We start from the raw sequence: 23566 nt of genomic DNA on the forward strand, positions 1-23566 counted from the left end.
TCGGAGGAATTTAATTTTTTTTTAAAAATGCGAAAAACTTTGTCAGATCCAATAATTATTATGTATGAAATTTAATTACAATCGGTTTTGTCAATCGATGTTGAGTTTTATCGTACCATATGTATCTATGTGTACAGTTCTTCAAAATCGTGAAAAGAAATCTTGGAGGCGTTTCGATCACGTCCCGAGATTTCATCTAGAGAATACTTCTCCCGTGAAGAGGGTCGCAACATCGTAAACGTTCTCGCTCTCGAAAATTTTTTTTTAGTCATCTTCGGTAAAGATCGAAAGATAACTCATGTTGGACCCGTGAACATAACTCAATGTCGCCGTTCGGATTGAAATAAATATTCGGTCTTGAAAAGTTTCGACGCTCTCTCGAAAACTATGTATTTTTCTTTGCTGAGAATCAGTTTTTTCAGACAATGCTTTAGAATATAAAGTTCCTTTAAATATATAAATATTCCTTTTTGCAGTAAAAATATGATGATTTAAAAATGCGCTGTGATAAAATTAACTTTTTTACTTTCCCTCTTTCCACCTCTCTCTCTCTCTCTCACACACACACAATTTTTATTTTATTCTTGAATATACATGTTTTGTTACAAAAAAGGAAACTTGCTTTAAAACGATGTAATAAGTGTAAAAAGCAGGATAAGTCAATAAAAACAAGTTCCGGTTACTTAATTTACGTCTTTCGGCAAAAATGTGGAAGGTTTCCAGGCGAAGAAAGAAGGAAAGGCGTGCGGGAAGAAGAGAGTTGATTACCCGGAAACGCGCTCAACAGTAGAACGTTAATTCGATCAGAAGGTGCAACCGGCGACAGGAACAACTAGTTCCCCTAGAAAAAGACAATGCAGTCCCTTAACTAGAAAGAAAACGGGGATTGTAAAGCGAGCTCACGGCATCCAAGGTACGATGCTCCGTTATGCGCATGCGCGCGTCAGAAGCAGCCTCATCTTCGAGGACTGTAGACCTGCGATCGAATAGTCCCGCTGGCTGGCTCGTGAGGCCCTATGGTGGGACGAGGAGGAGGGCCAGTGGATGGTGGGGGACAGTCAACGGGGTCCGCGCACATTTTACTCAGCCGATAGGCGACGAGGCGTGGGGGGAGTAAGAGGCAGGGATGTGGACGGGAGGAAGAAAGAGGGGCTTACGGGGCCCGCACTACCGAGTTCACTTACTTGCGGACTCAGTAGCTCACGAGAGGCCGTGCGGTTGAGTTTTCTCGATTCACGGTGCCCGTTCACGGAGGCGCTCTCAACATAACTGTAAATCCATCAAGTGAGGGAAGTGATAGACGCGTATGGACCCCAGCGCCGGAGCACGCGGATACCGGTCGGATATCCAGTGTTTCGGTCTCGAGTGACACTCCAATCACGTATCGGGGACCGAGTCAGCTGGCCCCTGTTTTTTCGCGACGCCGATGAACCTCTCGCGCGCGACCAGTAAATCCATCGTCGGATTTTTTTGCAAGAAAAGTCTCTGTCCGTGCAGGTTCGTCCCAAAATCCGACATAGAATTATCCTGCGTTGATCTCCACGCCGATCCTTGTGAATAATCGCTCGTCGGCGTGAAAAAGGGACAGAGACAGGTAACAATGAACCATCGTGACCGAAACCACAACAGGTGGATTTGATACAAGTTTGTCGTGATCGTTTACTCGCCGTCGTGACCGTTCGTTTACTGAGTACTCTCGAGTATGACACTGTTGTGTACAAGCCCGTACTGACGTGTTTTGCTTCGATCCAGACGTGTTCTTGCTCGTTGTGCCACGACCGCGATCTTGACTACACCGCGGAGCAGGGGAGCAGCTCACTTACCACTTCGATGTAGTGGTAGTGCAAAGTGACAACGTAGTGCATCGCTCCCGACGTCAAGTCACGATGCCAAAGATCTTTCTGATCAAGAACCGACTGCATCAGCAGCAGTTGCGGTTACTGGAGTCGCAGCATCTCAGCAAAAGTCCGCCTCTCGGTAGTGGCAAGGACAGCCCGCTTGGCAGCTCGGAGCCATTGAGCCTCATCGTTAACAAGGATCAATGTAAATTGATTTTCGATTAAAACAGAACCGGCGTAATTTCGGCGATTTTAGTTTCCTATACACTTGTGTTAAATTAACGGCATAACGTCCATCTTCCCTTGCGCTATGGGAAGTAGAATTCGTCGAAATTATACCGGTTCTATTTAAATTGTTTCTTGAAGTTAGTATGTATTTAAAATTATGTTTGTTTATTGGAGTTACTAATATTTAAAGTATCTCAAGTTTGCCATAGTTTTCTAATTGACAACTTTTTGGGTCAGTTTGAAGTACATTTTTTTCTAGCAAATATTTGCATCGTTCTATTTTTTTCTAATTTTTTAATACATCCGCGAATGGGTTTAAAATCAGAATTCTGTCGAAATAAAGTCGACTTCATGTTTGGACTTTCTTTACGCAGAGGTAAAATAAATTAATTGAAATGGCACTGTCACAGCATAATCAAATTGAACCAATTAATTTAATCAAGCGAATTATGGAGCGCGTAATGTTATCTTATAATTATCGATATAATCATATTTCGGTCTTGCGTTATGAATTTTTGCATATGCACGCACCAGAGAGATAATGATCTCCGAAGTGCGTATTAAATCGCGGCGAAGATTTTCGCGTACCTATATATACGACGCATTCATTACGAGGATAAATGGAGAATGCATTAATAAGCCACAAGACAATTATCTTCATCTTTTCGGTACTGTATCGTACGCAGCAATTTGATATGTCGATTATCGGATCGTTATGGAGTCGCGTAAGCCGCTGCCGTGTAAAATTAAGATACCGATCTCGACAGTTTAATCCACAATATGCAGGCCGTCGATAAAGCGGAACGACCGGGGCGCACAAGTGCAACTCTGTGGCTTCTCTCTCTCGTACCCTCTTTACGACGTACCTGCCGAACAAGAAAGCAAATAAAAGAGCGGGAGAGGGAGAAAAAGCGTCTTAAAATGTTACACTTCTGCCGCAGGTGCGATCGTATTTTTGGCTACAGGTGCGATTGCAATTTGTGTACCTCGGTTCCGGGCGTTATCGCGCGCAACGCATTTGCCAAGTTTTTTACTTTCGTGAATCGTATTATGCTAATTACTCGCGTGTACATATTTTCGGCTCATTATGCGGTCTCCGCGAATTCGACAGTTCACGATAGCGACCCTTCTTTTCGATCGCGTTCGAGTAAAAAATAACCGGGCGTTATCTCTCTTAATGATTCGCGACACCCTTCTCTCGACGGCTGCTGGCGTCGCACGAGAACACTTTATCTCGTCGTAATATTCCTCAATGGTAATTCATTTGCCGCTCGTTTTTTATCGTGGCCTGACATAATCAGCCGATTAGAATATGGAAGAAAAAAGAGATTTCTCGTCGCCGATCTGCCGCTGCATCGCTTAGTAACGGTGACCTTTGGCAGTCGGCGAACTTGTCCGCGTATACCTGATGTGCACGCCACGTGCAGTTAATTATATGAGTTGCCACTTTGTGTACGAACGCCGCGCGCGATTGCATAATGACGTTTACGTCGTACGAACGGTTTCGTCGAAAACAACGGTCATCCTTCCGCGCGTCAGCCGCGCCGATGAGGAACGGTATAGTGAGTGAACGGTCGTAAAGTACAATTGCAATTTGTCCGTGTCGCGGATATGTATATATACACGACGATCCGCCTATCGACACAGTTGCTCCAAGGTCGACCGAGTTTGCGACATACCGCAGAGAATTTCGGAAAGGGAGTTTACTCCGTGAACAACAATTGGCGCAATCGCTATTAACGAGATTTGTCACGATATTACTTTTACGATACGTCGTTTACCTGCGTTGCAACGTCCCCAAATGCACTTATCGTTATCGTTAGTCGTTACGTGCGTAATGACTTTTTCGTCGTTCTCAATGGCCGTAAAGATAAACCGAGGTTTGACTATAATTTGCGTGAAAATCGCGTGCCTCAGCGAGTCGTCGCTGCACAGTTTAGTTACATAATTCACTGCTGATTTTTCGTTCGGGCCTATTAGTCCTCGGGCGATGGTCTAGTCGAGGTCGATCACGGGTGGTACTTTTACAACGGTATAGTGAGTAGTAGGTGGAGGCCGAATGTAGTCCTAAAACTGGTTTAGGAAAGTGACCGGGGCGGCTCCTCCTTTATTTCTTTTCTCTTTTTTGTGCGTTCTCTCGCTCTCCCGTCACTTCTCTCCTCGTCTCCCTACTTTTGATTCTTGTTTTGCGTCAGGTTCCTGCGCTCACGAGACCACGAATGATGCGCAAAACGCGGTGTCGATGGCCTGTTACTGGTTCTGTACGATCACCGTTGTCGCAGGTGCACGAATTACTCTTTCTCTCTCTCTTTCTTTTTTTCCCTTTCTCTTGGCCAGTGTTTATCATTAATTATATATGTTAATGAAACATTTATATTACACGGAAGCGATTTCAGCTTAATTTACAATTAGCGTCATTCCGAGAGCCCGGCTACCTCGATACTTCGTTACAATCGCTATTTTTTTTTCTCGAGGCGCGTGACCGATGCAGCCGTTCAATTAATGCGACGGCGTCCAATCAAGTGATTCATCGCCCCTCGAATTTAACGGCTCGCGTATAAATCGACTCATTAGACACACGTCGCTTAGAGCCCTTTCGTTCGTGCGGCAAGCGCGGCTTGCCCGTCGCGATGATAAACATCGTTATCCTTGACGGGAAGAGAAGATTCATGCGCGTGCATCGCCAGTCGGGAGATCGTCGATACGTTACGTAAACGTCTCTCCGCGTATCGTGCGTACGGAGTATTAGCTTTTATTTGCATTTTCCGTGTTGCCGATCAAACGGAATCCGGGCTGACGCGAGATCGTAATGGTACGCCGCGCGCGCCGCTCGTATAACGTTTCCTGCGCTACAGCGAGCTGAGCGAGCGGCGATGGACGAGCAGGACGAGTCGACGCGTGTGTACGGTCCGGACTCCGGTGCACGGTGCGCCGCGCCGGACCAGAGACTTCGATGCTCGCCTAAGCGATGCGTCGCGCCGTCAGGCGGGGATAACATTTTTCTCCTTCCAATGATTCTCGTTCACTCGGAACGTTCCCGCGCGTTTATACATTCGTGCACGTTGTTAAAGGAGCGTTACATTAAAGATTCGTATCTTCCTTTCTGCTGAAAGTTTCTGCTTCGCACGAAGCGACTAATACAGTTCTATATAATTTCAAAGAAATATTTAGTGATATGTTAGATATTTTCCGAAACATATTACTTCCATTTTTGAATTAAATGGAAATTTATAAGTTTTGCGGAATTATGCTTTTTTTAGCATCGAACGATTCGTATAAGCTATTTCTGTGTTTCTATTACGAATCTAAATATTGAAGTATTTTCTCCGGTTTTCGGGCATCTTTTGATGATAGGTATCCTGCTATTACATCAATTTTTCCATTTCTCTCATTCTTTCTCAACGTTGCGAATTTAATATAAGTATGATATGTAGAACCGACTTACGTGGCGTATATAACTATCTTATAATCGCTCGAACTTGGACGTGTCTCTTATTCATGGCCGCGACCTTAAAACGGCTAGGCGACAGGTTACTCTTATCGTGAATGTTGATGAGTTTCGTAGCTGGTATTTGGCGGTTAGGCAATGGAGTACCTCCCGTTAGAGCCGTAGGAACCTTCGGTTTCGCGCGAAAGTTGCGCAACGCGACTCGCAGCTCAAGCCCGAACCCGCTGTCAGTGATCTCCGCGACGGCCAAGGCGACCGTGCCGGCATTAGAATCTCGCCGTGGCATGCAGCGGCGAGAAATGGTGGGGAACGGATAGAAGGACGACCGAGAGTCACTGACTAGAAATTCAACACGGTGTATATACGGAACTCTTCTCGCATTCCCCGACGATCTTATCGAAAAGCGACTGAAATCACGCGAATCTGCGTTATTTTTGAATCCTTTACTCTCGCGTCACATCTCTCTTTCTCAAATATGTGTCAAATATGTCATATAAATTAAGGAATGTACCTGCGTTTCCTAAACTATCTACATTCCTATTTAAATATATAGAAAAAATATTTTAATAATTTGTTTTAAATATTAATGTACAATACGTTAGCATAACTATTTTTCAATTTCTTTATATTTAAAAAGGTGAAGGGTGATGTATCTAGAAGTTTATTCCGCAAAAGATCCACATGAATGATTCTTTACCCTGAATATCTTACATAGTATCACGCATATTCATGCATGAATGCTAATCAAATGCGATCAGTTTCTTTTAATTTTAATTTATTTACCGCGAATAACACTCGACAATTAAGATAAACGGGAACTCACAGCCGGATTTCTGAGAACTGTTTACATTTCCCGATCGCGCAAATTTTCCGTAAACATTTTATAATTCTCACGACTGGATACGCGACCTGCACATTTTTCATTTTTTAAGCGACGTACCACTTTCAGCGGGCGTCATGCAACTCTTTCTCGAATTATTTATCCGCGCTTATACGATCCTAGCTAACCACTAGAATTTTAGAATGCGCGTTTCGAGCCGGTCGTTTCTCGATCGCAAACGTCACTTTGTACGAAGCCTGTGGCGACGCGGTGCGTTTTATGCAATTGCGGTGCGACGCACGCTCATTCCACTTAGCCGATGGCCGCGCCAAAAGAGGATCGCACATCGCACTGTCGCCGTGCGCGTGGAATGCGTTAAATTCGACGCGACGAAGGGAGCTAGCAGGGCCGGCGCGATATGTCGCGTAAAACTGGCCGCTATTAAACTCGTAGAATAACATTACGACCAACTGTAGTACCGAACACGTTTGTTATTATCATCGTTTTAAAAAATCATCAGAGTCACGCTACATCTCCGGCGTTTTTTTTTCCAAGCTACATATATGTTCAATTAAAAGAATAATCATTTCCCTTTGTCCCTTTGTCATGAAATTAACGTTTATTACACGCACACATACCGTATTTTGAGAAAAATTCTTTTCATTCTTGAATTAATTAAACAAAATTAATGTCTGATTTTCATAAAAATGTTACGAGGGAAAATCAATGTTTCTTCTAAAATCGAAATTTCCATAATTTGTACTATAGGTATTTGACTATTACGTCAATTTGAATTCATATAAAATTCTAATAAATCCTTGTCCTAAAACTATCAAAGTCAATACTTTCCTAACGGTGCCAGTCTGTTACTCAATAGCGTTCAAGTAAAAGTATGTAAATTCAAAGTCTTTTAACCTTGACATTTTGGTATCAACTATTAAACGTTAATTAGGTAACATATTGGATACACGAAAGTAACGCGAGCTTAAAGTTAAGTCAGACCGTAATTTCGCGATCGCAAGGAGGAGATCCAGCGATTTTACTGGCTGTGACTGGAAATTCCGATGCAACGTTTCACGTATGATGCGGGGAAAAAAAGAAATATTCCCCTGAAAGAGGCGCCGTTAATGGTGTTGATGCATCGTACGTATGTACCGCGCGCTGTAGATAAATACTGTTACATCCAGTGCACATACGAGCTTTAACTGTCGTTGACACGCAGGTAATCGCGCTCAGTGACGCGCACCTGTTGCAAAGGCTAGTACACCAGGATGTGCAGTCATTGCGACGAATTACAATGCATCGCCCGTAAGCCTCGCGATGCGTGCATGCATGTCTAATCGTACGCGCTCGCGCGCGCGCGCGCGCGCGCGCGCGCGCGTGTGTGTGTACGCGCTTGTTCGCATAGGGGTACGGGTCTTCGCGATACCGTGACGTACGTTGAAAAAGGAGGCGTGAAATTAAATATCCGACAAATTTCATACGTTCCTTTTCACGTACAGTTACCTAACATTAGGTACGCCACAGAAACGTAACTAATTTATTCCGATTTAGGCACTAGATTTCATTAGCCTGCGAGGGAACGATTGGTGTACATTTTTTTTTTAATTTAAGCTACGTACGTATAGCTTGATTTAAAAGACCGCTTCTAGCAATTCCCGATTCGAATTCTCTCCGTGCACGTGATATCATTTTGAAAATGCGCACCTACGTCTTACGCGTTTTAGGTGAAAATTTTGCGAGGTTTAAATCGGTCCCACACACGAACGTGAATACGTCCCTGAGGCTAAACGTAAATCTTGTGGAACACCCCGCAGACACGTACGCCGAGGTCCACCGATTGAAACGACACCGGACTTCTCGCCACGCGCGGGGGAACAGGTTCGACTCGTCGTCGAAAGCGCCGCGAGCAGGTACACCTCGGTGCGTACGCCATCGTCGTCATCATCGTCGTAGTTGGTCCACACACATGCGCAACACACCCCGCATACAGAGGACGATGAGTGTACACGGCGGCGGCGGCGGCGGCAGCTAATGGCGCAAGAGGGCCGTGACCGAAATTCTTTCCGAACAAGGGGGCCAAGTGCAAAAGAAAAGAACGTTCAGCGCGATAAATCTCGCTCTACACTAGGCGCTAGCGAATCGGCACGATCGCTTCGCGACGGTGAATTAACGCGAGCATGACTATTACGGAATAATAGCGTCCAGCGCTACTCTCGTCGTGGAAAAACGTCACATTGTAATCTCGATGTCGATTACCAAGCGTGGGTAGAACCTCGAACGCGAAAGTTTCTTCTCTGTCGGTGATGAAAAAGTTAATTTCAATCGTCGACTGCATAGTTAGCACTCATTCCCTAATTATTGCAATCCTTTTTTAATCCCTGCTTGTTTATATTATAAATATTGAGATTTTAATCCCGTCTGAGTTCTCAAAATTTTTGAAAAGAAGCAAAGCTGTATTAAAAGTCGATTGCAAAAAAGCGAAATCAAAACGAGCGTGCTGCAAATCGAAACACACTCTTGGATATATTTTTATTTACTTATCAAGAAATTTTTTAATTCCTTCTTAAAGAATTTTAGTTTTCTAACTATACTTAGTACGATTGCTGATGAAAAACCGAGAAACTTTTTGCATCAACCTGATGAATAATTTTGATCTTTGTTCCTGCATAATTGCACGAGCTATTATTTTCAAATAATGGCATAGTCTGTGGTCTAGTGCTCTAACAGCGACTAACCGAATGACACCGCTCAGTCGCGACGATTTTGCCACGGTCTCTGATCCCGTCTGTTTGGAAAAAATCCGGATTGAAATACCACGAATGAGAGTGCCAAGGTGGTTTTACCGCTGCCATTTGCCCTGCTGTTCTGATTAGAGGCGAAATTACTACAGCACTGCCTTATAAATTAATATCTGACTGCTTAGAACGAAATTAATCACGGATCCAATTAATACGATTATCGACTGAATCATTTTCTTAGTTTGATAAATATAAATCAGTAACGCTCGTGATTTATATGCATTTAATTATCTTAGATTTTTCACATTTCTACTCGAACGAGACTTAAATCGATTTATAATTCCTGAGATAATTGGACGCTCATTATGTAATATGAATGTAAAAATGGCGTTATACAAGCGACGTTAAATTATGCGAATAGTTGCGTATCTATTTGAAATTGCAAGATAATGATGACGAGTGAACAGTAATAATATTCATAATATCCACAGTACACTGATCGCAGGTTTTTTCATCACGTTTGCAAAATGGTTATCAGTAAGATTTCTCTGGGGACCGCCAGACAATTGGAACAATTTCGTTGTGCAAGGATAATTGCGTCACGAACAAAAGTCTTCGATGGATGCGACTTTTAATTTCGTCGACATCACATAATGATTCCCAGTATATATTTTGAAATACACTATAAAAAAAAAACAGAGTTTAGTTCGAATTACTGTAGTACCAAGGTATTTCTAATAATCGTGGTGAAAATGAGGAACAAAAATTATCAATAACGCGGGTATTTTCCATGCAGATTTTCTCGATTGCCGCAAAAAGCTTGGGAACAATGTGGTCGAGAATTATCGGGCAGCCTCGATTCACTTCGTCACATTTCATCGCGGTGTATCGGTGTCGCGATACTTAAACGAACAAAAAATACCGGCACTTTCCTTCAATCCCTAAGAGTTAAGCGTTGTGTCTCGACGTTGTTGTGCGATCTCCGGCATTACGGCGACACGCTCGACCGGCCACGTCGGAGTTGCACCGGTCTTCCCCCACTGCACTGATCTCCTCCTCCTCCTCCTCCTCTTACCTTTCCCTTCGTTCCTGACCCTCTGGCGCAAAATGCAACAACCGATGATTTTTTTCGTTCACGACTTTTCACCGAGTGCCAAGGTCGAGTGAGAAACGCTGTCGTCGTCGTCGTCGTCGGCTAACACTTCGATCTTCCGCTCGGCCGTAGAAAGGACTCTCTGAAGCGTGGCGTTACCAAGCCAGTCTATGTGTGTTTGCGTGCACGTCTATATGCGTGCCTCGTAGCTTCTAGGAAGTGCAGAACTCGTATGCGCGATGCATTACTTGCAATTCGATGCATTCGTTCCGCTGGCAGGATCGAGCTGACGGGAATCGCGAAGAAGAACGCGATCGTGCGTGCGATCGGCGCGAGTGATTCATTTGCGATTATCGAGATCGATAAGAACGGAATGCTTTGGGAGCATCTATAATTTGGGAACGACAAACTACAAGTCGCGAGCCGACAATTTGCTTTCAAAATTAAGCCCGCGAAGTGTTAAGAGCATAAATTAAACATTATTAAGTCACGTAATAGAGTAAATGCTGCAAGAACAGCATATCCTAGTTTTGAAAATCTGAATGGCTATATAATATTAAGATTCGATGGCAATAGGTATGGATAGGAAATATCAATTTGAAACAATGTTGGTCTATTTATAAAATAATTTCTTTTTTACATTCTAACAGTAAATAACACCTAAACAATCTAAACAACAATTTATCTTTTACTGTACGTCTCTAGATTACATACTAACAATAAGTTACGTACGCCGTAAGAAAAGTATATTAAAAACCGCACACTTATGTATATTATACTTGCATCTCGAATATAAATCATGTGATTTTTACACTTGTTCACGTAATTTTGTATACTTTCTTTGTGATGTGGGAAAAATGTAAGAATAGGATAAAAGAAATATGTAAAACTACATGAACGGTAAACGCAAAAATCACACGAAAATGTATACACAATTACATCACAAATCGTGATTTTTACACTTATTCGCATAATTTTACATATTTTTTTACAGTGTAGTTAGATACTCTAGATAAAAGCACTCAAATCGCTGTATCGGCCCTTTAAAGACCCTTTTTACACGAACAATATCTCTCGGAGTTTACATGTTAATATCTAATTACGATTATGTGGCACTTGTAATTCCTGTCGAAGCGCATGACGTGCTAATACGGTCTTGCTGTTTCCGCGGAGGAATCGTCGGCGTCGTTTTTGATGCGCGAAACGCAGATTGCTCCGAACATGGAAGCGCGAGGATTTCGCGCAGGGCGGAGGAAATACGCGCGCGTGCTCGCGCGCACCGCACGTGTCTATTACGTAAAGCGACCAAGTGGCCGCGTATACGGTGTCACCTTGCTGTCCGCGCGCGACGACGACTCGACCCACGCACAGTACCGCTACGCAAACGCTACGCAGATACCGCGCGTGGAGGCTCGCGCGAGACCGTGCATACGGGATGTCGCACTTTCTCGCGATCGCGGACGCATCGGCTCGGATTCCGGGGCGATCTTGCCGTTGTGTCCTTGCCTGGAATCTCATTGCGCTTAAAAGTGCCGATTCGACTCAACGTCGCTATAATCTTAGATCATCTCAGAATTACCCGCGATGATATCGATCCAATGATCATCAGAGAACAGGAAGGAGAAAAGATTTCGGAGAACAAAAAGAGAGCGTGAAGAAACTTTAGGAAATTTTTTAGAAAGATTTTACAGTACACGAATGTATAAACATTAGTGAGCGTAGTATTTCTTCTGCAAGCTTAGCGGGAAAGGGAAAATAAATCGAGATGTTCGAGAGGAGCGTCTCGAGATCGAAGCGCGAGATTCGAGAAAACCTGCCATGCATTAAAGCAGCCTGGGTCGCGACCGGGTTCAGGCGGAGATCCTGTTGCGAGTTCTCTCGCCCGGCCCGGCGCAGACGATGCATCGTCAGCATCGTCAGCATCGTCAGGCCTTACACCTTCGTTGCCGTTGTAATATCTGCTCGATCGAACGAAACGGCGCGGCTTAGCCGACCTACTTACGGCCGACCGCTCCCTGCTCTCGAGTCCTTTTTTCAGGTTTTTCCTTTCCTTTCCTTTCGGCTAACACACCGCGGGACGGCAACTCGCGCCTTCGCCATTTATGCTGCCGTATATATCGCGCTTATCTGCATACAGACCAGAAACAATGTGTTGGATGATGAAGTAATCGAGGCGTTCCATTATATATATATATATTGTGCATATATATATATATATATATATATATATACACATCTTGCGCGGGATTTACGGGTCGCCGTAAACGTCAAAAGGCGAGTGTTTTATCGCTAGTCTTGAGAAACTGCCGTAAACGTTGATAGCTGAAGACTCGGACTCGTATTCCAAACCCTGTATTCGACGCTGAAGGTATTACCGCCTCGATATACTCTCCGAATCGTTACAATGTCGAGTGCGATTCTCGCGCGTGTTTGTAAGCGCGGTTTGGATTTAAATTGGAATTAAAAATGTAATTTTTTTTTTTACTTTAACTTGGTGTCGTGGATAACGAATTCTTCACACGGACATTAGACGAACGCCGATACGCGACGAAAGGCAGAGTCAAGGATGCAGAAGTCACGCTAAACGTGGCCTCAGGGTAGATTCGACAAGCGTCTTGGTCGTAATGGCAACGACCTCGAGGCCTCGCATAGATCAGGAAGTGTACTCCGCTCGTTCCAGCACGCGCTCCCTGGGTTTCGCATTGGGAATTGTGAGGATTCAGTCGTTGCGTCCGAGTCCGGGCATCGATCTTCTCCGCTCGATCGCTCTCGAGGCACTCCGTTCCGCGGGCGAGCTCATTCGTCTCAACACTCTTACGATCTGGCTGGCAACTACAACGTCGTCTATCTAAGGAAACCGAATCGCGACGTCTTCAAAACTTTTAACGATACAATATATCTCGCGCTCCCGTCTATATCGCTTCATATTTTATCGAATGTTTTTATATTTTAGCGTCAAAAGTGCTTATTGATCATAAGAATGAGAGAAATAATTATTTAAAAAAAAAACTAAACCACTTATAAATTTCTTCTAATTTTCTGAATGGATATAATTAAAAAGCACGAAGGAGATATTATCGTTAATTATAAAATCGACTCGGATTGCAGTAGACCGATTTACCGGAATTTTCTCGCTATTCGATTCTCCTGGTCGATCTCTCCTCCTCGTCTTCTTCGCTCCGCGAGCAAGCCCGTTCCTCTCGATTCCGACTCGATGTACCGGTTCTCATTTCATTTTCTTTCTCTTTCTCGCTGTCCGAAGGGGAAAGAGAAGCGAAAGGAAAAATGAGAAAGAGAGAGAGAGAGAGAGAGAGGGAGATAGCGCGGAACAAACGGGGAACAGGCGGAGGAAACCGGACGGGGAACGAGCACGACGGAGAATCGGGGTGGGAGAGAGAGAAAGAGAGAGAGAGAGAGAGTCGAAGATAGGCAGAGGCGTACATCGGTACCCCGGTCACGACGATTGCGCCGCAGGTATTTATAGCGCGGCCGAACCTGTTAGGGGGATTTGGTCAGAGGAACTCACGCACGCACGCATGCACGCATGTATGCACGCGGCGCGGTTCCCTCCATCGAAGGTTGCCCGACGAACGGAACCGCCATTTTGGTGCCTCCGCCGTGGCTGTTACCTTCGGGGGTTCGAGCCGTGACGCAAGAGATTGCGCAAAAGATGTCGTTAGGCGCCTCGTCTAACTCGTAATTTCGAGGTCGGGATCGCCGCCGGTTGATTTCGAGCTCAGGGACGAGTCTTTCGAGAAGATCGAGAAAATATCGTCCTCCCCGAGGACGCCCCGGGCGTCTGGGGATTTAAATTCCACGCTCGGTCTACTCCGACCATTCCGAATTTCGGCGGGGTGCCTTGAGCTTCTAGTGGCTCTGTTTACAAACTCGTTAATTTCCTAACACCCCCATATTTCTGATAATTTCAACATTAAGATCTTTTGGTATTTATACGCTGCTTTTTCTTGATGATATAATGTTAAATAGAAATTATAATTTATGAAAAAAGAAATATAAATCACAAGCAAAGTTTAATGGCCTCTTATTAATACACGATAGTTTTTAAAGAACGAAAGAACGCCAAGATATATGACAATAGTATCGTCGAAGAGTGACTAGACGACGAGTCTTTTCTTCCTTCAATATATTTTCCATAATGACCTCAGAGTAAAATGCCGCGCAGGTAGTTCCTGGTTACCGCCAACGATATGATTATGCAGTGTCCTCGTGTCCGTCGAAAAGCACTCGACGAGTCTCGAAAATCGAGAGACTATATGCACTGCACACTCAATAACAGATCACCTTTATAATCTAAAAATACGCTAAAAATACGCTGCGACGAAAAAAAATTATACAAAAAACTGCTGTTATTAAACATCAATCGATATTGCCGACGATGAATCTACAGAGATTCCTCATCTTCAAGTCTGCATTGGGAACGATTTCGTGATGTAAAATCATTTATCATGGGAAATACATTAATTTCGATGTCATAGCTGAAGATGATCGAGGATATCGAGCGGCCTTTGAAATCTGTTCGCTTCGAAAGAAATATCAGCGGGAGGAGACAATAGGTACCGCAATCGGTTATCATTCGCTAATTAAAGACAGTTACTCGCCGGTGTACTCTGAGAAATGCTCGAGGAGAAAAGCGGGATATCACGTACGCGCGCGAAGGACGAAGCGACCGTATAGTCGCTATACGGTACCTGCGAATCTTCAAGGTTGCTCGTAAATTCAGGCACGGTGAGCAGCGGGCCAAACCGCCAGCCGACGGTTATGACCGTCATCGTCGTCACCGTCGTCGTTGCCCGTGCATTACGTATGCCGAGTCCCGATTGACTAGCATATATACGTAGATATATCACTACCGATTGACTAGCATATATCGAGATTCAATCCCTGTCTCATTTTGCGTCGCAAGTCAGCGTTCGTACGAATCCAAGTAGGATCGTAAATCCGTGTCGCGCGGTGCTAAGTCGTGCGAACCTTGAAATAGGAAGCTCGCTCAAATTCCAACGATTCCGTGCTTATTGTACCGCACCGCGCACCGAAGAAAATTGTAAGAAAACTGACAGAAGGTTGTGACACAGCAAAGCGAGGCATTTCTGCGAAAATGCTTCCGTTACTCTTACCAAAATTGTCTTTGCGGTCTTTGTTTTTTTTTTTTCCAGAAATTTTTAATTGGATTATGATAAATATAATTTACATCATATAATACTGACCAAAGATATTAATGTTTAATAAATACAGGTTTAGGTAATAATTAGTTTTTTTCTAGAATATATTTGTATGATGTACCAAAAATTTTTTTGTCAATTGAGTTTTAATCATAAGTAGCTCCAGATCTTACTTAACTGTCATAATAGTATATTTTATTAATGAAAGATGAATCAGATACAAATTCTCAACACAGTCTATTTAATCGAATTAATTATTAACATACTAAAAAATTCATTTTGATGTTACAGTTGAAGAATAACAAGAAAAAATTCCTACGAGCTTTTTTTCTTTAACTCGATATGGCTCACAATTGATGAGAAGTTTCAGCAAATAATAGTTTTGTTGGCACAATACTCATGAAATTTTAATGGAAACATTATATTTTAATGGAAAAATCATATTTTTCTTTTTTTCAACAATAGATCGTGACAAGACTGATGATGATCGTGCGACGACTCCCGAATCCCTTCGCAGCAGCAGTCCGGCTCCATCGCCGTCGCCGCCGCACCCGGCGAGCAATGCGACTAGTCCGCAGCCGAGAAGATTCATCTCCAGCATCCTCGGCGGCGATGTGCCGTACGGCAGCCGACGCCACGTGCTCACTCGGGCAGAGCGAAAAGAGTATAGCAGCCCGCCAATAGCCTCGGACGATCCACCACAGTTCCTGTCCAAATCGGAGAAGATCGCGTTGCCAAGGCCGAAAACACCGCCGAAAACACCCCGTGTCGAGCCGCCCACAAGGGTTTCGGTTATCCAGAGGGTGCCGCCGCAAAGCACCTCCAGGAAAGAAGAGAATAAGATCGAGATCGAGAGAATCGATCCGATACAGACCCCCGAACCGGAACAGGTAAACTAGGCATATCGCGAAAATAAAAAATTATGTTCAAGGCTTTGCTGGATGAGGATTTTTCGTCAATAGCGCATCGTGTTTGGGATAATCATACATTTACGCATGTTTACGCTTTTTTTAACTAATGAAATAAGCTAACTCACGTTCGACTGTATGGCAACGGCAACGATTTTGTACATTGCAATTCAGTGGATTAAAACGTTTTATATCTCGCGGTTATTGAAAAGTAACGAATCTTAATGATAATAAAAGTATGCTTAAGACATTTAAGTACGTCCGAGGTAGCACAGAAGTCTGTTATTAGGCTGATTCAGTCACGCTTCGTTAATTTCGACAGGATTTCGTTAACCTCCTCGTAATGCCTCATACATTATGTATAGCGACAAAGCAGATAAAGAAGGGTGAGCAAAATTTTGCACGGTATTATGCACAACATTATTTAACGTGCGGTCTGCCGAGTAGTTTCTTGCGATTTTGCATGCTGTCGTTTTTCATATTGAAGTACGAAAGCTCGTAAATTCTACGAAAATTTGCGCAATAATTTACAGTAATTTCGCATGTGAATGTACATCTTACGAGGGGAAGGAAATAGAAGAATGTAAAAACTAAAAATCTGTCCGTTAGGAATGGATCCGATTTTATATCGAAAGTTATAAGAACGATCGTGGTATTCAGATATGATGTTTCAGTTTGAAAAATGTCTATTTAGAAAACTTAATATCAATATCTAGCAAAAAGGAAAAAATTGAGAATTGGGATAATTACGTAAAAGAATAATCAAAAGAAAGCGATTAAGAAAACGGTAGCAAGAAAGTAAGAGAGAAAGAGACTTCAACGCCAGAAAGAGAAGGGAAAGGGAATGGGTAAAAGAAGAGGATGAAAAAGGGAGATGATGAAAAAATCGACAAATATGCGGGGAAGAAAAGAGTAGCGAAGAGACTGCAATTTACTAATCTTCGACTGTTACGTACGTGATGTGCAATAATACTAACAAATCATTACATCTTTTTACCTTTACTGCATTCACCATTACTACCTCTCAGGTTATTTTTTACGCTTCTGTCGATTGAAAATATTGTAGTTAATCTGTCTTATATCTATATATCATATATCTAATAAATGTTAGTACCTATTCTTTTTTTTTATATAAGAAAATTGAATGGATGTTTGATAATGATACGTAGTTAATTAAGTTTTGGTTATTAATTAAGAATTATAGTTTTTTCAAAATTGGTATTTTACATATTGTTATGTATATAATTAAAAATATTGCGTACCTATTTTATATATAAAATACTCAAACTCTTCTTTTCGTTAGAGTTTTATCAAATATTACATGAATGACCACATACGTATATAAAATGGAAATAGACAGAAGACATAACTAATAACTATGTATTTAAAATTATCAATTGTTTATTCAGTTTTCTTGCAATTATTTCTTTATTCTCTTCTATATATTCTTGTTAAATTTTATTTTTATCTATATGTCTAGTTCTAACAAAATTTTTCTTTTTTCTTTTAACAGTGCATAACATCCCATCAATACAATCTCATCTTTTAATATCTTATTGTGTGCTTTTAAAAAAGAAAGAGACTGAGAGAGAGTGTGTAAAAAGAGGCAAAACATTGAGTGATAAAAAGAAAAGTGTACCGATACACCTGGGTGTTTTTCGAACGATTAAAAAAAAAAAGAAAAAATTAAGATATCGCGCATGATGTCGGTGAGTTAATATTAACGACAATTCTAGGATCAACCCATTGACTATGCGGTGCCGAAACGAAAGGAGGAGGACGAGGAGAAATGTCGCGAGGGCGCGATGGTGTCGCGCAGCCCCAGCACCTCGATCTCGAAGTCTCTGCTGGCCGTCAAACTCTCCGGGTCTCAGATAGTGCAGGCGGCCGCGGGACATGGCAGATCCTCGAATTCGGGCAGTTCTTCCGGCGGCGGTGGTGGTGCCAACAATTCCTCACCGTCGTCGAACGGCGGTGGCGGCGGCGGCGGTGGTGCTATGATCGGGGGATGCGGTAACGGAGCGATGATCGGTAGCGGTGGTAGCGGCGGCGGCGGTGCTCTGGGCGGGGGAGCTGGTGCGGGTGGCATGCCTCCCGGTGGAAACGGGGGTCGTGGCAACTACGGGCCAAGTTCGCCGCCGACGGGATCCCTGCCGCCGTTCTACGAGTCCCTGAAGGGTGGCAACAACCTCGCGAACTTCGCCAATCAGTACAACAGCTCTCAAGGTACACGGGCGCACGTTGCTTTTCTCACTTTTACTCGTCTCTCTCATGTCAGAAAGACATGAACAATTTCGGCCCTTTATCTACTCGATATCTCATCGAACTTTCTAATGATACACGATTCATTAGAAAGATGTTTACAATTCATTGCTAGATTGATTCTAACATTGACGATTGCATTTCTGATTTTTGCAAACGTAACACTTTTTTTATTACATTTGTTTAATTAAATACATATTAACTAATTAACTAATTAAAATAATAAGAGATAGTAACGTTATCTGTGGCTATTTTATTTAATTGTTAGTTAAAGCTACTAAATTCTAAAATTAAATTTCTCGTTTATTACAATAACTCTCTGCCATCCTGTATGGCATCGTTTTGACTTGTATGATTGAACTCATGTCAGTTGGCAGTGTTTATTTTGTTTAGCCATCGAGGTAGACAATAAAATAGGACGTTTCAGTAGATCGAGATATTGTTTACATTCTTTATTTCCAAATAATTCACGCGAGATTGTGGCCGATCGAGTCAGTTCTAATTTGAGTGTTCAGCGTGCGATTCAGTAAATTTTGTCTTTTATTATGTCTCCGTACGAAATCGTAATCGTACGTCCCACGCTTGGAAAAGTCGTATTTCGAGTTATCTCGTGCATTATTTTTTGTTGGTATTACCTTTTCGTTTTATACATGTATAATTTGTTCCATATTTGCTATTATTTGTACAAGGTTTTATATCGCGCAATTAAATTATTATGGCACCTGCCTTCGGAAGTTCTGGAATTTGTGATGCAAACTTCCATTATCCAGATATTAATATCCAAAATTCGGAATTGCAAGGTATCATTATTTGACGAAAAAGATGCTTTTAAGCAAATTTAAGACGTTATTCTACATTCATATCCCACTTCAAATAATCAATCATTTCAAATTATCATAGTCACGATACTCGTCCTTGGAAATCTGGCTCCTGTAGTGCACAAATTATCATGGAATATATGATTTTCGATAAATCTGAAAGAATACGTTGTGCACATGCACGCAAGCTTATTAAGTTAAAATTCATGACTTTTTCAGGACAATCTTTAATCGTCCGTGCCATTGTTTCAGGAAACGCGTATCTCACACCTTTGACGGCCGTCGGGATCGAATGCGACACTGGGCAACAGGATAACTCTCAGCACGCGCAGTACAACGCGCAAGAGGGCAAACAATACTCTCTCCTTCAGAATGTCTGCGCGAACGTTTGTGCGTCCTACGGTCTGAATTTTAAGGAAGAGGAAGAGGAGCTAGCGGGCTACAAAATTCAGCCGAATGATCTGCTATCCACTCAATATGGCACCTACGATGTCACCGATACAGGCATGATGGTAGACATGGTAACTGGTACCATGGTGGTGGATCCGCTACAGTTCACCGCAGCAACCTTGACCTTCAACTCGCCGTCTGATCACACGGCGCTCCTCGAGACTCTCAACGATGCGGCGGATCTTCTGTTACCCAGGCTACAGACCGAGGACGGCAGCAGCGATCTCTTGGAGGAGTCGCTACACTCGCCTGCCTCGACCGGCAGCAGTGGGATCGGTCAAGACGCCGGTCAGATGACCACTCCCGTTGAGCCTAGCGTCGATCCTTTCCCCGAGCATAGCATGGCCTTGACCAGAGGCTTTGACACGAGGTGAGCTCACGCTTAGCTATCGTGAGAAACGCTCGCGCTTGTCGATTAACTAACACTCTGTACATTCGCCGTTTGCTTTTATCGTAATCGTGGTCGAGTTTGAAAGCCGATCGTAAATTTCAATCACGGGATAAAATAATGATGGATCGCGTGCCCTTTTTCTTAGACACTATACGACTCCGCAACATTTCAACGCGTCCAAGCTTGCGGGACTGAGCTACGCGGCCGGTGAGACGAGCTATCAGTCGCTTCAAAAGGAACGTCCAGAGCTCGGATTGCATGTCAACCAAAATCATCAGCATCAGCAGGAACAGCAGTTGCAGATTCAGGTGCAGCTGCAGCAGCAGAAGCAACAGGCTACGTCGCCGCACCAACAACAGCAACAGCATCAAAGTCTTCTGAGTCCCGGATTGAATTTCAATAATGGTGAATTATCATGATTGCTTTTATATTTTCGTGTAACTATTACCGAACTAACGTTAAAATTAACGTTGGAACACAAAAAAGTTGATAGTAATCTGACTTTAAAATTATGTCAATTTAATATATTTTGAAATATTATGTTTGAGACTTACAGTTATATCGGAGATCTTAAAAGATTTTTAAAAAAGTCGTATAAAGTGGTACACTTTTTCGCTAACAGAACATTTTTAATTTATTGATTTAGGACTAAGAAGGAATAATAGCGCGTTAACGGTTCGGTTTCTTAATCTCATAGGTTTAGAGATAGACTCCGGTAGCAGCGTAGGCGGAAGTTTACCCAGCCCCGGGACTGCGAGCTGTTCCTTGGACGGCGCCTCGACCGGCACTTCACCGTCATGCGGACTGGGAGAACACGCGCATAGTCCAGTTGTGTCACCCACCACAGTCGCAGCTCAAGCCGCCGGATCGGTAAACGAACCGCCGCTCTCGCAACGGGTCGGTGTACTTCAACAAAGGGTAAGCTACCCAAATTGATCCAGGCAAAAGCATATCTCTTCGCAATATTACCGGCCGGAAATGGGATCGAGTTGATGACACTTCAGTGTGTCGTCCACGATATGATCTACAGGTTCCTCGAAGCCTTCGATTCGATCGAATTGTTCGAGTAGATCAGTTCCAATCGGTATATGATCGATAATGAGTGGATTGTTAATTCCCACTCTCACGCGTATTATGCAATGCTCAGTCAATTTGAGTGCTTCATCCGATGTTATCTTTTCTAATCATCATGAAAAACTCAGCGAGAGTTAACGTGTCTTCTCATCGGTTCGTAGCTGGGTTTACCGAGCGATTGTCAGCTAGAATTTGTTAATGGTGGTCACGGCATAAAAAATCCTCTAGCCATCGAGGGTCAGAGACAGGCGGCAGCTACTCGAGATGAGGAAAGAACTAATCGCACTCCGCCTAGCAAGGTAATGCTGCTTGCGAAGGATTGCGTTAGGTTTGCGCAATTGTCATTACTAGAGATATGACTGTGACATAACGAATCCATCGTATCGAATCGTTAAGTCGACGCCGCGAGATTACAAGGAGTACGTTATAGCGTACTTACTCTTCGATCTTTTGCTCAATAGGACGACGATCCCAGTCGCTTCACCTGTCGCGTGTGCAGCAAAACCTTCAGCCTTCAGCGGCTTCTTAATCGTCACATGAAGTGTCACAGTGACGTGAAACGTTACTTGTGTACATTCTGCGGGAAGGGCTTCAACGATACGTTTGATCTCAAGAGGCATACACGGACGCATACAGGTGTGCGACCCTACAAGTGCTTCCTCTGCGAGAAGAGTTTCACGCAACGGTGCTCACTGGAGAGTCACGGCCAGAAAGTTCACGGAGTTCAGCATCAGTACGCGTATAAGGAGCGACGCGCTAAGGTAAACTATTCATAGAAGGCATTGTCTTGAAGAAAAAAAAAGCGCGAATAAGTTGGCTTTCTCTCTTTTTAATAAATTTAACTGTACAAGACTGATTCACACCGAAGCAATATTTTACATGTATTATTCTAAAACTCTCCCTATGATTTTGATATAATTTTATAGATTTATGTGAGTATATTTTAATTTGTTATCCGCATGAATATGTCTGTTTGATAGATGTACGTCTGTGAAGAATGCGGACATACGACGCATGAGCCTGAGGTGCATTATCTTCACCTGAAGGAGCAGCATCCTTATAGTCCGGCATTGCTGAAGTTCTACGACAAGCGGCACTTCAAGTTCACCAATAGTAACTTCGCCAATATGTTGCTCCAGGTGGGCACAGACTCCGCATAGACACGATATTAAATGTTGAGTCTCGTGTTAGGTAGAAGATAGGGTAGACCCGTTGATTAATCGACGGTCTGATATAGGGAGGCTTCGATACTCGAACGAACAAAACAAAATACACAGCGCGGTATGCAAGAACACGAAATTGTTCTTGTTGATGTAACTCTTCAGGGTGGCCTGTTACAACGGGACTCGCGGAATACGGACAGCTGCGGCCTCGCGGAGCGACGAGAGACGGCCTCGAAGAGCAGCGGCGCGGCGCATCAACAGACCACGACCAGCTTCTAAATCCGTTGAGAACGAGAGTCCGGCCGAGAGATAAAGGAATAAAAATAGAGAAAAAGAGAGATTGATCACGCGTTCGTTCTTCAATCGAGCAGACGAAGGGAGGGACGTTTCGCGCGTAAAGTACCTGCAAGTGGCTCCCATTGCGGTGACACTGGAATAAACATCGAAGTCCGGCGACAGGATCTGATTGAGGGATCGTGTGGGATCTGCGAACAATTAGTTCCTGCCGCCTTACATTCGGTAGAGGAGGCAGAGGACGAGGAGAGGAAGAGGCGAAAGAAGAATAAGAGTAAGGGAAGATCTTCACGCGCAGCTACGATGACCGCGAAGTCGCGTACACGGTATTTCTCTTGTAGCTTTTCGCCGATATGTGGAGACGAAGTACGATTAAGCTTGCGCATTATTGTTTCTTTCTTTCTGTCCGGTTCGGTAAGAAAGAGATTACCGCTTTACGAAGAAGAAAGACAGATGCTCGAAAAGTAGTACTGTCGTAGCGTTAGTTGCAGCGTTTGACAAAATGCAGCTTTATTAATGAAACTTCATTAATAATGCGCCTCGGAGTTCTAATGGCAGCGCGTCGGGTTCTCAAATTCCAACGATCGTTCTGCCAGGTGAAAACAATTCCAACTTGCCCGTTGCGACGTTACGAAATCTCGCTTCTATCCATTCTATCGGGGACAGTGTCTCGAATTTCTTTCTTAAATGTTCTTAGAGCGTTTCTTCTTGTAGATGCATTTTTAGCTACGTAACAGATTAATTTAAAAAAATCCTAGAACTGATAATGGATCACAGGAGGATGCATGGGATACAGACGCATGTATGCGTATGCACACACGCACACAAACCAACACACATACATACATATCCTGTTAC

General features: G+C 43.3%; 1 protein-coding gene across 3 annotated transcripts; it reads left to right on the forward strand.

Annotated features, from left to right (window-relative positions):
• Positions 1-664: 664 nt before the first annotated feature.
• LOC139818939 (uncharacterized) lies at positions 665-22412 on the forward strand. 3 transcript variants are annotated; one of them, XM_071787992.1, is made up of 9 exons: positions 665-2043; positions 15814-16238; positions 17993-18482; positions 19589-20156; positions 20323-20582; positions 20875-21095; positions 21413-21550; positions 21713-22012; positions 22232-22412. In XM_071787992.1, the coding sequence occupies exons 1-9, from the start codon at positions 1887-1889 to the stop codon at positions 22409-22411; spliced, it is 2739 nt and encodes a 912-aa protein (XP_071644093.1). In that variant the 5' UTR covers positions 665-1886; the 3' UTR covers position 22412. The 3 variants fall into 3 exon arrangements, with proteins under 3 accessions (XP_071644093.1, XP_071644094.1, XP_071644095.1); XM_071787993.1 differs by having other exon boundaries at positions 667-2043; positions 20875-21074; XM_071787994.1 differs by having other exon boundaries at positions 668-2043; positions 20875-21047.
• The last annotated feature ends 1154 nt before the right edge of the window (positions 22413-23566 follow it).

This window comes from Temnothorax longispinosus, chromosome 9 (assembly GCF_030848805.1).
Source record: "Temnothorax longispinosus isolate EJ_2023e chromosome 9, Tlon_JGU_v1, whole genome shotgun sequence".
Lineage (NCBI taxonomy): Eukaryota > Metazoa > Arthropoda > Insecta > Hymenoptera > Formicidae > Temnothorax > Temnothorax longispinosus.

What these genes read in the sequence shown, in the direction of transcription:
- LOC139818939 (XM_071787992.1), top strand. Translation starts at nt 1,887, where the DNA reads ATGCCAAAGATCTTTCTGATCAAGAACCGACTGCATCAGCAGCAGTTG. An exon ending in CGGATTGAATTTCAATAATG is followed by an intron (nt 20,583 to 20,874) that starts GTGAATTATCAT and finishes TTAATCTCATAG; the next exon opens with GTTTAGAGATAGACTCCGGT. An exon ending in ATAAGGAGCGACGCGCTAAG is followed by an intron (nt 22,013 to 22,231) that starts GTAAACTATTCA and finishes TCTGTTTGATAG; the next exon opens with ATGTACGTCTGTGAAGAATG.